The 17,036-nt window shown below is 34.8% G+C and overlaps 1 protein-coding gene across 5 annotated transcripts in view; it reads right to left on the bottom strand.

Annotated features, from left to right (window-relative positions):
- Positions 1 to 17,036, bottom strand: part of GULP1 (GULP PTB domain containing engulfment adaptor 1) — a 282,987-nt gene that overhangs the window by 97,242 nt on the left and 168,709 nt on the right. For all 5 annotated transcript variants that reach the window (XM_063101617.1, XM_063101641.1, XM_063101634.1 and 2 more), the window contains one exon: positions 15,424 to 15,485. In XM_063101617.1, the coding sequence (XP_062957687.1) occupies positions 15,424 to 15,485 (62 nt within the window). The remainder of the gene's footprint in view (positions 1 to 15,423; positions 15,486 to 17,036) is intronic.

Raw genomic sequence — 17,036 nt, 5'->3', positions numbered from 1 at the left:
GGCCCAGAACAGGGAATACGCAGTTTTAGTCTAGACACTGGGTGTAGAAATGCAGTTCATGAGCAATCTCATCTGGGTTGAGTTCCCTCTTTGTATTTTCTCAGATGGACCCAGCAATTGACTATATTTCCACAGTAACTGCTGAAAGTAAGGTCATAGTGGTAGGAGCAGAGATATAAAGAGGAACAAGATCTATCCTTCCCTTCCAGGACCATGGTCTAGTGAAAGTGTACTTGCTGAAAAAATAAATGAGCAATTTACAGTATAGAATTAGAAGAAGTAGGATAGGATACTTAAGCACAGGACAACACAAAAACCTTAAGCCAGATCTCTTCCAAGAAGAAAGAGCCACGCTAACTCACAGGGTACTGAGATCAAACAAGGACGTATAGTGGAGTCTGTTTAAGTTCAAAGTGAATGTAAAACCCCTGAGGAGAGCAAGAGGGAGAATGAGATTGTGAGAAAGGACAATAAGAGAGATGAGTCTGGAGAAGAAAAGAGGATAAATCAAAAGGCACATTAAGGAGTAATAAATAGACTATGGATTTTTAGATAGGGCAGTAAAATGATTAGATTTTCATTTAAAAATGATCCTTCCTATCTTGCAGGAATATAAGAACTGGGAAGGACAGGAGATACTACTGAGGTGGGGAGACTATTGCCATGGTCCGGTGTGTGAGAGAGGAGGCTGGCCTGCAACAGTCTACACCATGGATGGTCAGCAGGCTAGGCCAGTACATGAAAGTCATCCTGCTACCTGCCAGATAAATACAGACATCTAGCATCAGCCTTTATGGACTTTGATAGCATTTTCACAAAGAAAGTATAACTTGTAAATGTATTCCTGGAGGACTTCCAATCAAGATGGCAGAAGAGACAGTACCCAGCATCACCCTTTCCCCAAATCAACCAATTTACAACTATTAGAAAGCAATGAACTGCCAAGCTGGGGCCGCTGAAACTCAGGGAAAGAGGAAGAGAGACCTATGGAGTTCATGAAGGCGAGAGAAGTCACAATGAGAGAAAGAAAGGACCACTCTGACTGTTTTGAGCCCCGGCCATTTCAAGGCTGGTGCTGGTGAGCACATGGAGCAAGAGCTGGCAAAAGCCTCTGCTGTGCCCTTCCTATGAAGTTTCTTGGAGGCTGCAGGGGAGAAGAGGGCCTTGGTGGCACCCAGGCCAGCAAGACCAATAACAGGGCTCCCAAGGACCCACATGGGGAAAGGGGCCACAGACAACTGAAAAAAGGAGCCACACAGAGGCTGGTAAGTCATTGCAAGGGACCTGCGCATGGCCTGTCCCATGGGAGTGTTAGTGGTGGAGATGGGCTCACTGGGAGAACACTGGGACACAGCAAGGACAGCTGATCTGCCCTCCAATCAGCACAATCCAACTCAGTGGAGACTGGTCAGGAATACAGAACTGCAGGGGGAGCAGTTTGCTGAAAAGCCTCAGGCCCAGACCAGAGTTTCCACACAACCCAGGTGTATCAGACCTCACAAGACCCAGAAGTGCTTATAAGGTCAACAATTAAAACCTGTGCTGCACAAAAAAGCCTTCCCCAGGAAATCAGCAGCAAAGCAGCAATTTAGTTCAAACACAGGGCTCAAATGCTGGTTCCCATAGGAAGTTCCCCCATTTTAGAAGTAACCAAAGGCAACAAATTAGTTCCAGTACAGTGTTTAAGTGGTGGGAATAGCAAACAATCCAACACAGAACTGAAAGAAAGAACAAAAACCCCACAGATCAGAGACCAAGTTCTGATATTATCCAGCAAAGATCTAACACCACCGAAGAACACCTATAAAACCTAGAGGGACCAGAAGCCCCTTGGGCTCCCAAGCTGGGATGGGGGGAGAGTCGAGGGCCTCAGCCCCATCTCCCTAGCATCCGCATCAAGCCCAGTGATGACTTTAAGCTACCACCAGAATCATCTGGGGCCCCTGAGCCAGGGTGCTGGGGAGCTGAGGGCCCCAGCTTAGTGATGACCATCATGCCACCACCGGAAGCAACCTGGACTCCCCTGTTGAAATGAGGGGGGTGCCACAGGCCTTGACCACACCCCACTTTCCTCTTCTTCCCACCCTATCTCCCTCCCTCTTCCCCCTCCCCCCTCATCCTAATGGCTCTGAAACAGCATCTTAGAATGTAAAAAGGAAATAATAATAATAAATAAATAAATTTAAATAAATAAATATTCCTATAAGATTTTTGAAAAATATCAGTCAGTGATAGATTAGGGGGAAAATATGTGTTGTTTGATCACAGACATTTTGAGAACACTGGCCTACACCAGGTGGGTGGTCATAGCTATGTGGAGAAGCAGATATACCCAAGAGATTTTCAGAGAAACAAGGCTCTTAACGTCAAATTAGATGTGGATAGTGAGGGAGGGAAACACTGGTCAGAGTTCATACCTGTGGTAAAGAGTATTTTTTATAATATTTGTGTCTATAGCAATCTTCCTCCATTCTTCCAGTAAAGGGTGGGTCCTTTAGGAACCTATGCTAACTCCACAATCAGTCCATGTAGTCTTGGAATGTGCATATAGCATGGACTAAGTCAATTCCTCTTCCACCCATAGAGATTGGTCTGGAAAAGGCACATGATCTATATGAAACACACCAGGGCCAGCAAGAATCTATCCAGGAAAGTGTGTCTGAGGTTTAGAGAAGTAGGTCTGAGAGTTGTGATAATGTAAATCTGACACTACCAGGGGACATCAGGCAGAGACTGAGAACTGAGACAATTCAATGATAACTGAAGTGGAGAGCTTATCCTGATGACGTCAAATGAATCCTAAATCACGCTGCCCTAGAAACAGCCCTCCCTTGTTTTATGTAAACCAATACATCCACCCTCTTGCTTAAGCCAGACTGAGTCAGTTCTGTCACTCAAAACCAAGAATCCTCACTGGTGTCACTGGCTAAGATGGAGAACACTTGAGGAGGAAAATTTTACTGAAGAATGTCACAAGCCTGATTTGGGATGTGTCCTTGTGTTCAAGTCCTTGTGTCTTTTAGAAGTGGCGTGTCTGCTGGACAGATGAGTGGGTCTAGAGTTCAGGAATGAGATGTAGGCAGGAAAGTCATTAAGAGATGGGTGGCAATTTAAGTCATGGATGAGAATGCAATTACTCAGGTGGAGTATAAGAAAGAAGAAAGAAGTACAAGGATAGAATCCAGAGCAACGGTGAGTCTTAGGTAGACAGACCTGCCAAAACCACTGAAAAGCAGTCAAAAGAGAGGTAGGAGGAAAGTGAGGAGAACGCAGTAAAACTCCAGTACAATGAAAAGGGAATTGATTTGCAAGTAAAAAGGTTACACTGTACAACAGAAGAAAAAAATGAAACAGCACAGTCAACATGAAAACATATCCATTATGTAACTAAAATTTAAGGATAAAGAATGACCTCTCAGGCATCCTCACCAAAAAAAGAAAGGCACCTTCAAGGGGGGAAATTGGAGTGGATTTTTGATATGTTCTCCACAGGAGAATTGAAGGAAGACTGCAACAGTGATTCACATTTTGAAGGAAAAGAGATCCAAGGAGAAAGATGATAGGCAGTCATTCTCAAATGTGAAATACATCATGAAAGTTTGGAGTCATTAGATCTTTTTTGGAGGAATTTCTTGAAGAGGAAAACCAAAATTAAATAAAGGTCTTAGGAATAGAGAAGAAATGGTAAATGGAGTCTTGGTGAACTGAATCCACTTCAATATGTAATTAAGATTAAACTACTATTGGAATTATGATTTCAGAACCAACTGTAAATATTGCAAATCCTGGCACGTAAAATTGAAATAAGCAACAAAAACTGGGGATTGGAGCACACTAGCAGGAAATGTAAGTAGGCCGTGCACCTCATCATTCATACATTCACACTGTCAAAAACCAAAATGTGCTGTTAAGGAAAAACATAAGGATACCAAATACTTAATGACTTTCATAATCATCATCCTTAAATCTTAGTACAATCTTTTAGGAAGTAATATTCCTTTTGACAAAGAGATATATATCTAAAATTTAATAACTCCTTTGAGTCATTTTGACTTCCTTTATTTCTCCTGGTAAATTCAAACAAAGTTCATGCTTTTATTTTAAAATAGGGTGCATGTTATAATTTCCTTCTTATAAAGTTAATTCTTCCTATCTATCTATTTGTTCATTCTCAGCCTCACTTTCCTTAACTACTTATAACTTAATGTTTAATGCTACAGTTTAACTGTTTCATGGGAGCAGAGTGGGCAGGGGATAGTTCCAATTTCATTGGGCTTTTGTGAGGACTAAATGAGATGATAGATGCAAACTGCTTAGAAACTTATAGCTATAGAGTTGTTTATATAATGTTGAACACTACTTTTTATATACATGTCTGTTCTTGCACTTCTATTTGGGCAGAGAGAGATGTCTGGAATACTGTTAACTAAAAGTTAACACAGGGTTATTTTTGCTTTGTTGGATTTTGACCAATGTGTTAATTTCTGTACTTCAGTGTTTTTTTGTACTGTTTAAATTTAATAATTAGCATAAAAACATGTCTCTGAAACAAAGTTATCATTCTTGTAAAATAAAATATATTGCAGACCTAATAATGTAAACAATTGATTTTTCAATGTTTTATTCAGTGTTCTCTATACTCTGAAATCCATCTTTTCTCAGATTATAACTGCATAAATTACATCAAATCTTTAACTTCCTACCACCCTTCTTTTTACTGCTTTGCTGTCATAATTGTACGAGAGAGGAGTTATTCCCAGAGTATCTGATCATAAGACTGATACTGGAGTCTACTTTTACTTTTCTTGAATATAATTTTAAAAGGTGAGGAAAAAAGGAACCACTTAGTTCCAGCAGAAAGAAAAAAACTAGATGTTAAACACTTTCCTGAAAACTGAAGAAACAGGTACACAACAGGAGACTATTCTCAAATGTAAAAATATGCATAACTGCTCCGGAGATGGACGTTTCCCTTAGTTCATAGCATTAGAAGAAAGACAAACATGACTTTAGTTTGATTTAAAATATATGTACTTATGTATATATATCCTAAGGGATGAAAGATTATTTCTTCTTAAATGTCTCTTTAAATGTAAGAACACAGTGATCTGGGATCTTAGTTTGTTTGCAGAAGAGATTCTGGGTCTCTGGAGTCAACTGGCCACCAGTCTTAACTCGCACCATCTTAACCAAATGACAAAGAGAGAACCCCAGAGGCAACTTGCCTCCATCTAACTTCTTTCTGATCAATATTTGAAATGCAGCCATATAATCCACTGATAATGTGTTCAAATCCAAATTATTTTCAAAACGTTGGTGTTTCCTGCCACATTTTACCTCTGGTAAAATTCCTTCTTCTTCCTTCCCACTTATTTCTCCTAGGTCCTTCATTCAAAACATGCTCACTTCTTTGCTGATTTTCTTAAATCTAGCATATGCTGGCTTCAGCCACTCATCAAGACCATTACTAAAATGATATTGATAAAATCATTAAATGTCTTTTACCTTTTTCAATCATGTTTTTTCCTCAAACCTACAATATACTCTACCTTTCCTTTCTGCTCAGATCCCTAAGTTTCATATTCCAGGCTCCATAATGCCACTGTTGACCCCTTTGAAACCAAATCAGACCATTCTTTTTTCACAAACATTCTTTGGCTATGAACAAGCTTTCATGTTATTTCAGCCAGTGATAAATATATCCAACATTCAGAAAATACCCCATTTATAGTAACTAGTTGTTCTCAAGTTGAAGAAGCATTTAAGGACATAGATATTACCAAGGTGTTTTTATCTAGGATTTCATACATAGAAATATCAATAAGCAAAGCAGAATAAGGAAAATAAAATACTTTATGGAAGCCTAGATATTGTGGCCCCTGTATTAGGGAGGCAAATATGTAGACTTTATTTAGTATGCTTAGCTCACTCACACCTCTGCCAAACTCTTGGCTGGTTTCATATGATGTCCAAGGCATCAACTAACAGACAGGGCTCTGTAGATGAAGTAATTTCACATACAAAATATCTTGTTACAAATGGCAGATGCATATACATATTCAACCTTGTCTTTGGGTTCATTCATCTGCTGGCTGAGTAGGTGAATCTCTTTAAAACTATGAAATAGTATATTGCAATGGAAAGAAAAACGGATGTTGAACAGGAGACTTGATTTCTAGACCTAATTTTGCTACTGTCTTCCTGCGTAATCTTGAGTAAATCATTTAACCTGTCTGGGCCTAAATTTACCTTATCAAGAAATTGATGGAGTTGGAATAATGAATCCTGAAGTCCTTATCAACACTAAGGCCTTTGAATCCATAACACACAGAATATCTTTTTTAAAAAATAAAAAAAAAACGACACCATAGTCCATAGGGAAATTTCATAAGGAATAATTAATATAAAGTTTTGGATTCTTTTTGGTAATTTCTAGCAGCTAAATAACACTTATTTAGAGCATTCTTATATAGGGAGTTATTGTTTACAATGATGATAACCTTCAAAATTATGTTCAATAACTATTTCAGTTATCTGAGAAGACTTTAGGGGGGAAAATGAGTCCTCTTTAAAAGAGGCATAAATTTTTCAGAAATTAAAGTGGTGCTATAAGTTCGTCTCAAGAAGTAACTCATGAAATGTTAAGTATTTATTCTCATTTCTCTTTTCCACTTATTCTTGTATTTTATAAGCACATAGCAACTACAAAATCACATTTAAGTAAACTCCCAGTTATTACTACGCTATTCTTGTTTTCATATTTTTTAGCATGAAAAACACCATATGACGTCCCACAATATTAGAAGGCAAGGGAAAAAAAACACGTTATAGATTTCTAATTTCTTTTAAGTATGTGTCAGTGTTGCTTTGGCACATAAAGAGATATTTCCAAATGGTTACAGATGCAGAATTATCAATATATATTATAGTATATATTTTTTTGATTGGAGGAAATTAGAGAACTTAATTCCTAGAGAACTTGTTCATTCTTAAATCTGTTTGGAATAAATATGAATTGTACATATTAGCATTACTAACGACCAGTTCTAAAATCTAATAAAACTTTTTAAAAAGATTCTATATAAAACTGATTTTTAAGTGGTTCTTATGCTTTGAAATTAACTAAAAACTCATTTTCTAATAAATGAAATGGATTACATGCAATTCACTTGAGCTCTTCATGTTTTTTTACATTCCTCCTGGAATCAACAATCAGCAAAACTGGCAAATGCTTATGTTTGCTCCTATTATAAAGCCCCTTTAAAGAATCTTATAAATTTGAAATTCTAAACCATTTTGGATGTTTTAACAATGCATCTCATCGACTACAGAGATGTGTCTTTTGCCCAACTTTCAGTGATTCCTCAGGGTTCAATTTGTATATGAGGGTACTTCAAACAGTTCATGGGAAGATTCATATCTTTTTTTAATTCTATTTTCCATGAACTGTTTGAAGTATCCTCATATGTTCTCTTTCCTTATTTTCGTTTTTTGACATGATAGCAGATATAATTTATTTCTAACACCCAAATTTTCTTCAATTAAGTCATATACCAGTATTAACATTTTTTTTTAAATTTTATTTTGTCAATATACATTGTGGCTGATTATTGCTCCCCATCACCAAAACCTCCCTCCCTTCTCCCTCCCCCCTCCCCCCAACAATGTCCTTTCTGTTTGCTTGTCGTATCAACTTCAAATAATTGTGGTTGTTATATCTTCTCCCCCCCCACCCCGGTTTGTGTGTGTGTGTGTGTGTGTGTGTGTGTGTGTGTGTGTGTGTGAATTTATATATTAATTTTTAGCTCCCACCAATAAGTGAGAACATGTGGTACTTCTCTTTCTGTGCCTGACTTGTTTCACTTAATATAATTCTCTCAAGGTCCATCCATGTTGTTGCAAATAGCAGTATTTCATTCGTTTTTATAGCTGAGTAGTATTCCATTGTGTAGATGTACCACATTTTCCGTATCCACTCATCTGATGATGGGCATTTGGGCTGGTTCCAACTCTTGGCTATTGTAAAGAGTGCTGCGATAACCATTGGGAAACAGGTATACCTTCGACTTGATGATTTCCATTCCTCTGGGTATATTCCCAACAGTGGGATAGCTGGGTCGTATGGTAGATCTATCTGCAATTGCTTGAGGAACCTCCATACCATTTTCCATAGAGGCTGCACCATTTTGCAGTCCCACCAACAATGTATGAGAGTTCCTTTTTCTCCGCAGCCTCGCCAACATTTATCATTCATAGTCTTTTGGATTTTAGCCATCCTAACTGGGGTTAGATGGTATCTCAATGTGGTTTTGATTTGCATTTCCCGGATGCTGAGTGATGTTGAACATTTTTTCATATGTCTGTTGGCCATTTGTATATCTTCCTTAGAGAAATGCCTACTTAGCTCTTTTGCCCATTTTTTAATTGGGTTGCTTGTTTTCTTCTTGTAAAGTTGTTTGAGTTCCTTATATATTCTGGATATTAATCCTTTGTCAGATGTATATTTTGCAAATATTTTCTCCCACTCTGTTGGTTGTCTTTTAACTCTGTTAATTGTTTCTTTTGCTGTGCAGAAGCTTTTTAGTTTGATATAATCCCATTTGTTTATTTTTCCTTTGGTTGCCCGTGCTTTTGGGGTTATATTCATGAAGTCTGTGCCCAGTCCTTTTTCCTGAAGTGTTTCTCCTATGTTTTCTTTAAGAAGTTTTATTACCAGTATTAACATTTCATTGCAGGGTGATTTATCATATATTCATCAAAAGTAATTTAAGAAGCATTAGTAAAACGGTTTAGTTACACTAAGCCCTTTCTTTAACATGACTCATTAGGCCAAATAATGTAACTTTCTCTCTTCATTAACTTCTTACTTGTAAAACTCCATGGACTTTCTAATATTTCTATATTTGATTTTAGGACCAGAACAATCTTACATTAATATTTTGCTCCAGAATGCAGTTGTTGAAAACTCAAGGTAATAGGAAAGTAAAATCACAATGGTATTTTTCATTATGGCAAGAGAATTCCCCTGTATATAAATCCACCAGGTTGGCAGCGGAGTGTTCTATTGTGCCTGCAGAAAAAGCCATTTCTTATCAATTTAAACTTTTACAATGGCCACTGCAGGTACCTTGGCTGATGCCACTATTTCTGATGTAAACGGAAAAGATAAAACACCTGACATGAATTTCAAGTGGTTTGTTCTCTGTTTACAAACCACTAAATTATTCTCTAGAGATGGTAACAACTAAGTGCCGACTACAGATTTGACAGAATGCTTTCTATAACAAAGATACTACTAATAATAAGCTTTTGACATACCAGACACTGATCTAAGCATTTTAAAAAAATATATTAATTCCTTTAAATCTCCTAACAACCTAATGAGGTATGTGCAATTATTAATCTCATTTTACAAATGAGAAAACTCAAGGATAGAAAAGTTACATAATTCAAATATTAGTTGGGAGAGCAGAAATTTGAACCCAGATAGTTTGTCTGAGAAGTGACTGCTCCAATCACATTTGGATGTAGAAACAATGTGGTTATAAAATTCTGGTATCATCAGTGGAGTTGTTGGAATAAAGTCTGCTCCTGTGGGGTGCATCTGAGCATACCACATATCTAGGTTCTGATTTGTCTATCATAACTACTATTGAACAGGATTAGCTAGAAGTTTCAAATGTAAGTGGTCAAGGTATGGTTTTCAATCAACTATTAAGGGTTAGAAACCTCATGTCCTAACATCTTACTGGCATATCTGATATCACATTTTTTCTTTGTTTTTGTTCTTTTTTTGGTTTGTTTTTGAAAACTAAACAAAAGCTTATAGGCAATAAATGTTGAGAAAGAATAGGTTAGAAAGATTAGGTCGTAAAGATTTAGAAACCTGGCTAAAAATCACACTACTCAGTGAGTCAGCAAGTCTTCTCTCATTACACACACCATAGTGGCGTATATGAACAAGCTCATATATGAAACTCTGGTATCTCTAGAAAGCATTGAAACATAATGTAATCTTTTCAAACCTCTCTTTAACATTCATACTTTATTTCGTTGGTCATCATCTACATTTCATGTGCTGTTTTCTCTCCTCCGGGAAGTCATAAGCTTTTAAGGTCAAGGTTCATGTACCTATTTGTTTTGGATTCACTCACTTTTAAAGTTTGGAACACAGTAAACCGATAATCAAGGAATACAGACCCTCTGTACTGGTGCATAGTGCAAAGTAATGTAGTAATCTCTTCAGAACTGCACTCTTACATACCTTAAAGCTAGGTCTTTTATAAAATGATAAATACATATGAGTTTTTTGGGATAGTTATGCATTTTAGAATAAAACATTTAATAAATAAATGTTTTTTAGAAAACATTTCTCATAAATCTTCATCTAGGAAATGACCATCTCACTCCAACAGAATAATAAATTGATTAAAATAAGTTTGCCAGTTTCACCTTTATAGAAAGACATTCAGCATTCTCATCAAAAGTTGGAAGGAATAGAAAATACTACAGGCTTTTATAAGGGTGATCAAAATTTTTTAAAATTTCTGCTTTAATGCAATAGGAAACTAATATTCAATCTATTAATCCTGTCAGCTTTGTTTTCAAAATGTGTCCAGATTCTCACTGCTTTTCTCCTGTAGCTCCTACTTTTCTTGCCCTTGTTATCCATATTTAAATACATGTCTCCCATGACTCGCTACCTAGACTTCAGAACCCAATTTTTTTCATAGGTCATAACCCGCAATTTGAAAACATCACTGCAAAGTACACAGGATAATATGAAAGATTCGCAATGAACTAGTATTAATGCTATCAGTGCACATTAAAAAAAAAAAAAGAAACAAAAACTAAAGAACCCTCCATAGAATAATACTTATTTAAAACCATCTATTACTTTACATCGACATATGATCTGAAATAGTTACATTATGAATATTAAATGTGAATTTTTGATATCAATGTCCTATAAAATGAAAGAATGTAGAACTAAGATGTGTTCACAAAAAGAAACTAAAGGGATTACAATATTAAAGCAGAAAATTATTATTTTAAAATTGAAGACACCTTAACATAAATGTTATTACATATCTCCCCAGGGAGAATTATAATTCTTAAATAGTCTGTTAAATTTATTGGCTTAATTTGATGCCAAAAGTGAGTAAAATGATGGGTATCTTTTAATGATATGATGATTCTCCATTTTAGCCAGGATGAAAATAGATATTTTTCTTGTTATCTGCATACAAACTGTTCCTATGTTACATCAATTCTTTCTCTGGAATATTTAGCATATCTTTTTTTTTGCACTACATATTTATCTACTACCCTAAGATAAATTTATCACCACACGCTTGGACTATTAAAATAACTTCCTAAGAGATTTAATGTCATCCTGTCTCCCCTGATCCAAATTAACTTTCATATCACTACAGGTTTACCTTCCTAAAATCCTGTTTGATTAGTTCACGACCCAAACTGTTTTCCCTGCTATTCCAAGCCTTCCCAATTTACCTTTTTAGCTTTGTCCATCATTAGCATTTATGATGATCAGCTTTATGTGTCCTAAGTTATAGTACCCAGTAATTCAATCATATTCTGATCTAGGTGTTGCTGTGAAATTATTTTGTAGATGTGATTGACATCTATAATCAGTTCACTTTACGTAAAGGAGATTATCCTGGATAATCTGGGTGAGCGTAATCCAATCACCTGAAAGGCCATAAAAACAAAACTAAGACAAAACTGCTCTTTTAAGAAGAAATTCCACCTGTGGACTTCAGGGTCAGCTCCTGCCCCCAAATTTCCAGCCTGCCCTTCCTAATGGTCTGCCATATGGATTTCAGACTTGCTAGCCAGCCCTCCATAATCATGTAACCCAATTCCTTGAAATAAAACAATAAGTGTGTGTGTGTGTGTGTGTGTGTGTGTACACATCCTACTAGTTCTATTTCTCACATGGATCTCTGATTGATAATGTACTTTACCATCAATAGTACTTTATGCTCTAACCCAGCTCTTGCTATACAGTTTGTGCCCTTTGCATTACTAACCCTGTGCTTATCCTCCCCCAGGCTGCTCAGCTTGAAATGATCATTCTGACCTTGTTTTGACCCTTTGAAATCCTATCTTACCTCCACTCACAAAACATTAGTGACTCACAATTCTCAGAATCTCTCCATATTTCTGTGTCATTTGAATGGCATAGAATATAATGTGCTTTTTATGTTAGTTACTTTTGTATAATATTTCCTTATGACAATAAGCTCTATAAGCATATAAGACATGAGTCATATAGCTCTGAAGTGTCACCAACATTCAGTGAAGCTTCAGCAACAGGGCCTTATATGAGGGTACTTCAAAAAGTTCATGAAAAAATTTGTATTATCTTTTAATTCTATTTTTCCATGAATTTTCTGAAGTACCCTTGTACATAACAGCCACTTAGTGAATGAATGAATAACCAAGTGTTACTACATGAATAAAAAGAAGCAGAACATGAAGTCAGATAGACCTCAGTTTTTCAGTCTGGGTCTATTTTGCTAGCTTTGTAACAAAAGGCAAATTACATAATCGTTCAGCATTAGTTTTCTCATATGTAAAGTGGTGATAACATTGACATTCACTGTCCTGGATCATTGTAAATACTAAATGGGATAATGTAAAAATACACTAGCATAGTACCAGGCATATATTAGGGCTCAGTGAAATGTAACTATTTTGTAATTATGTTAGAAATGTTATTATGCATAATTCATTAAATATATTGCCTTAGCCTATTTCATGCTGCTATAACAGAATACCTGAGATAGCATAATATATAACGAACGAAATTTATCGGATTTACAGTTCTGGAGGGAGCAAAGTCCAAGATCAAGGAGCTGCATCCAGTGAGGGCATTCTTGCTATGTCATCCCATGGTAGAAGGCGGAAAGGCAAGAGAGCATATGTGCAAGAGAGAGCAAGAGAGTGCAAGAGGGGTCCAGACTTGCTTTTATAACAAAGTCACTCTCACAATAACTAACCCACTCCTGTGATGACAATATTAATCCACTCATGAAGGCACATCCATCATGACCTAATCACCTCTTATTAGGCCCCACCTCTGAACACTGTGGCATTGGGGATTAAGTTTCTAACACATGAACTTTGGGGGACATATTCAAATCATACCATATATACATATATAAATATAAATAGTGTGTGTGTGTGTGTGTGTGTGTGTGTGTGTGTGTGTGTGTGTGTATAAAACATCTACTATGACACAGGAACTTTGGTAAGTCCGGTGAAAAGTAAAAAGATAAATTTAGGATTTTTTACATTTACTGAGTAGTTTTTTTATTCCCAATACTGTTCTAACACTTCATCTGACACCTTTATGTCTATAACAACTCTAGTGAGAAATTACTATTATCATTTTATTTATTGATGAAAAACCCTATGGTAAAGTAATTTCCCCAAAGATACATAGGTAATAAGTGTTGGAGTCAAGATATAAACCAAGGCAATCTAGTTCTTCAGTCTGTATTCTTTTCTGTTGTGCCGAGCTACTTCCTGTGGACATGGATGTGGTTTTCAAGTGGTATGTACTTTAAGAAGAGATATAAAACATCTTCAAAAATAACTCTAGTAAAAGGTCAATCTAAAAAGTGACACAAAGAAGGTAATTCAGAAAAACAATAGTATTCTTTGAATTGTGTCAATGTTACTTAATACATATATGATATACTTTACCACTAATGATGTCATATTTGAAAGTGACAAAATCAACCCACCCTCCCATATTTTACTGACCCCAGTCTGGCAAGATGTTTCTCTGCCTTCTACTTCCTGTAGGATGCCCTACTATTGTTACACACATGTGAATTAGCACAGGCATCTTTTCCATGTTGGCAAGCAGATCTCCACTGTCACATTAACCCACAAAGTTAAATATAAAGGGAGTTCTGATTATAATACAATCTTTTAGTACTTTATAAACCACTTTTTCAAAATGAGACTTTTGAATCACATAAAAATAATTTTTGATGGTTTCAACTGGAGAATAAAATTCTATTATGATTGAGAATATTATCAAAAACTGAACATGCACTTTAAAATAATAGTAGCTTTCTAGATTAAAAAATTTTTTCTGTATAGATGTTGCATAGTTTATTAATAGCTAATAGGAGGAATACTGTGAAGATGATAGATAATATTAACTTAATTTTCTCATTCAGTTAACTAAACTTTTCATGCTAAATCATGGCAATCAAAGTTCATGATAACTGTCGGAAAATTCATGAGATGGTGATTTCAAGTATATTAGTTTTATATAGAAAATATTTTACAGCATTTTCCTTGCTCCAAAGTCAGCAAGAAAAAAATATAGTTGCTGCATTCCACAAATCTCACTGCTGAGCAACAGCTCTGGAAGAACTTCTTCTAGATGGCCTTTTAAGTGTTTCTTCCTGCTGATTCAGACTTAGACCAGCACTCTAGAGGTTCTCCATTAAACGCCATTGACTTTCTGCTCAATAAACATTTTTTATTTTTCCTGAAATAATTCCCATGGCTAATCTCATTATATCCCAGCATATAGTTCACTGATCCATAAATACTATTTCTCTTATAAAAATATTATAATTTTCTGTTTTCACCCATGATGTCTCCAAAGTTTAGTTGCTTAAGTTTGACTCTCTCTCATATTCCCAATCCAAAGTCTTTAATTCACTTCTGTCTATTCCAAATTTTGACTCAGATTTCTCTAAAACCTATTTCACGTTTGGTTCTCACTGACTACAAAATAAGACCTTTCTCTAAAATCTCTTTGGTAAATTACATTCATTTGTTCGTTCAGTTTTCCAACAACAACAACAAATCAGATCTTTAAAGACATGGAGTATAGATGCATGTTTCTACTTCTCTATTAAAATACAGCAACATGAACAAAAGAATCACACACAAAAGTGCACTTATTTTCTGCATTATCTTAATAAAGTTTTGTTTGTTTCTTTTTTTCTTGGATGATAATTACACTCATTAAAATTACAGCTCATCTTTTCTCATTTCCAGGTTAGTTTTTATACTAAGTCTGTGTAACGCATCATTATTTTTAAAGAAAGCTAATTTGTTATTTGTTTGTTTTGCTACAGGCCATGATATTGCAAACAATTTTTTGAAATAGTCAAAATCACTTGAAGAAAATGCATGCATAAAATAGCTAAAATTAAAAAGGATGCTCTTTTAAAAGAGAAAGCACTTACTTGAAGGGAAAAATAACATCCCACACTATATACTACACAATTTATTTACGTAAATTTTTTTCAGGAATCATTTACCTGGAAATACTAAAGCATAAGAAATCTTTCTAAGATCAGTCATGAATTAGTAATAAAACTGTAACAAAATAAAATTAAATAATATCATATGAACTATTTTTACCTTTGCATTATAGGGAATGTAATGTTTTGATAAAGTTTCAGGCGTATGCATCCATGTTTTGTCTGCAATGAAGAATACACAGTGTTAAATTAAATCACAGGTTCTTATGGTGTCATATTCATACATTAGCATTTGTAGGGAGTCTGAGATGGGTGAAAACATTCTTAATTCTTAAATTCTTTTGCTAAATTGAAAAGGAATAACCAGTCATATAGAAGAACAATGTAGCTGGGGAGTGATTTTAGGACACTTTCCTCGGTATAAAAGACCCTAGCTTTTCTTTTAAAAAGTTTTCAAATAATACAAATAATAACAAATTTTTAGGTAATATGTAAAACAATAACTTCAGTGGGCTATAGGTAACTATATTAATTACATAATTAAAAACAAATATCTTTTTACTTTCACTTTATGCTTTCATGAGTTACAGGATATTTTTCTTAATACCCAAAACAATAAAAATTAATCTGCTCTTCACTCATTATGATTTTACGTTTTAGCACCAAGATTTAACTATTCTAAAGGGAAGTTTTAACATTAAACTAACAACTGCATTTGTATAAAGCTGAAATAGATCAATGTACTATATTCATTTAAAAATCAATATAATGTTAGGATAATCTTTATTCTAAATTTAGAGAAACATTGATTGAAGGTCTATTATTGGAATTTTGGATATAAATAATCTTAAATGTAGTAATTTGAAGTGTTTCTTAGATATGTGAAATAAAATACTAGAAATAAAAATAACCCAAAGGATAGAAGATGCTGAAGTTAATTTATACAGTATATTATTTACACTTTATTTATATTTGTATTATTTATATTTTTCATTCAATTTTTGAACTTTGTTAATATATTCTACATCTGTCCCCAAATACCTTATGTAATGTATGAGGGGGAGAAAAATTTTAATGTTTACACAAAGCAAATTGACTTTTCTTATGAAACTGCAATTTTTGGAGTAAAATTTCTTAATCCTCAAACTGCATCGTATCCATTAGAGGAGTTTTGTGTGTTGTGTGTATTTTATTCCTCACGACAGTTTAAAAATTTAGAATCAATTATTATAAACAGAATAGAATCAGAAATTTTACTATTAAAAATGTTAAATAAGTACACATTGAAAGAAATAGTGGATTGCTAAACAAAGCATTTTTTCAACATTCAATCCAGAATATTTTTAAATGGTGTTAACAAAAACTAATTAGATATCATTAATATGTTTTTCTTATCTGGGGAAATGAGAAGAAATAGAATGGCATATATTCCTGAAATGTCAATTATTTTATACCATTTGAAGGATAAGTCACTATATTTATATAAAACATATTTATGGGGTACAATACAGTATTCACAAGAATTTCTAAGAAAAATAATGAAGGACCAGTAGCATTGGGGCTATTTCTGATCACTGCAATGAATAATGTGATGGCTGTACTTGAGTGAAATATTTTGAGAGAAAATGTATTCTAAGCTTCAAAAAGCAATACTGACAGTGACATTTAACGTGTGAAATTTTTATTTCTTATATGGATTTTCATATGATTATACTTTTTATGATTGCTAATGGATAGTGATATGATTAATTCAAGAATAATTTATATTTAGAT

Source organism: Cynocephalus volans, chromosome 1, assembly GCF_027409185.1.
Source record: "Cynocephalus volans isolate mCynVol1 chromosome 1, mCynVol1.pri, whole genome shotgun sequence".
Taxonomy (NCBI): Eukaryota; Metazoa; Chordata; class Mammalia; order Dermoptera; family Cynocephalidae; genus Cynocephalus; species Cynocephalus volans.
Note: the sequence above shows the minus strand (reverse complement) of the source record. Positions and strands in the feature narration are given on the sequence as shown.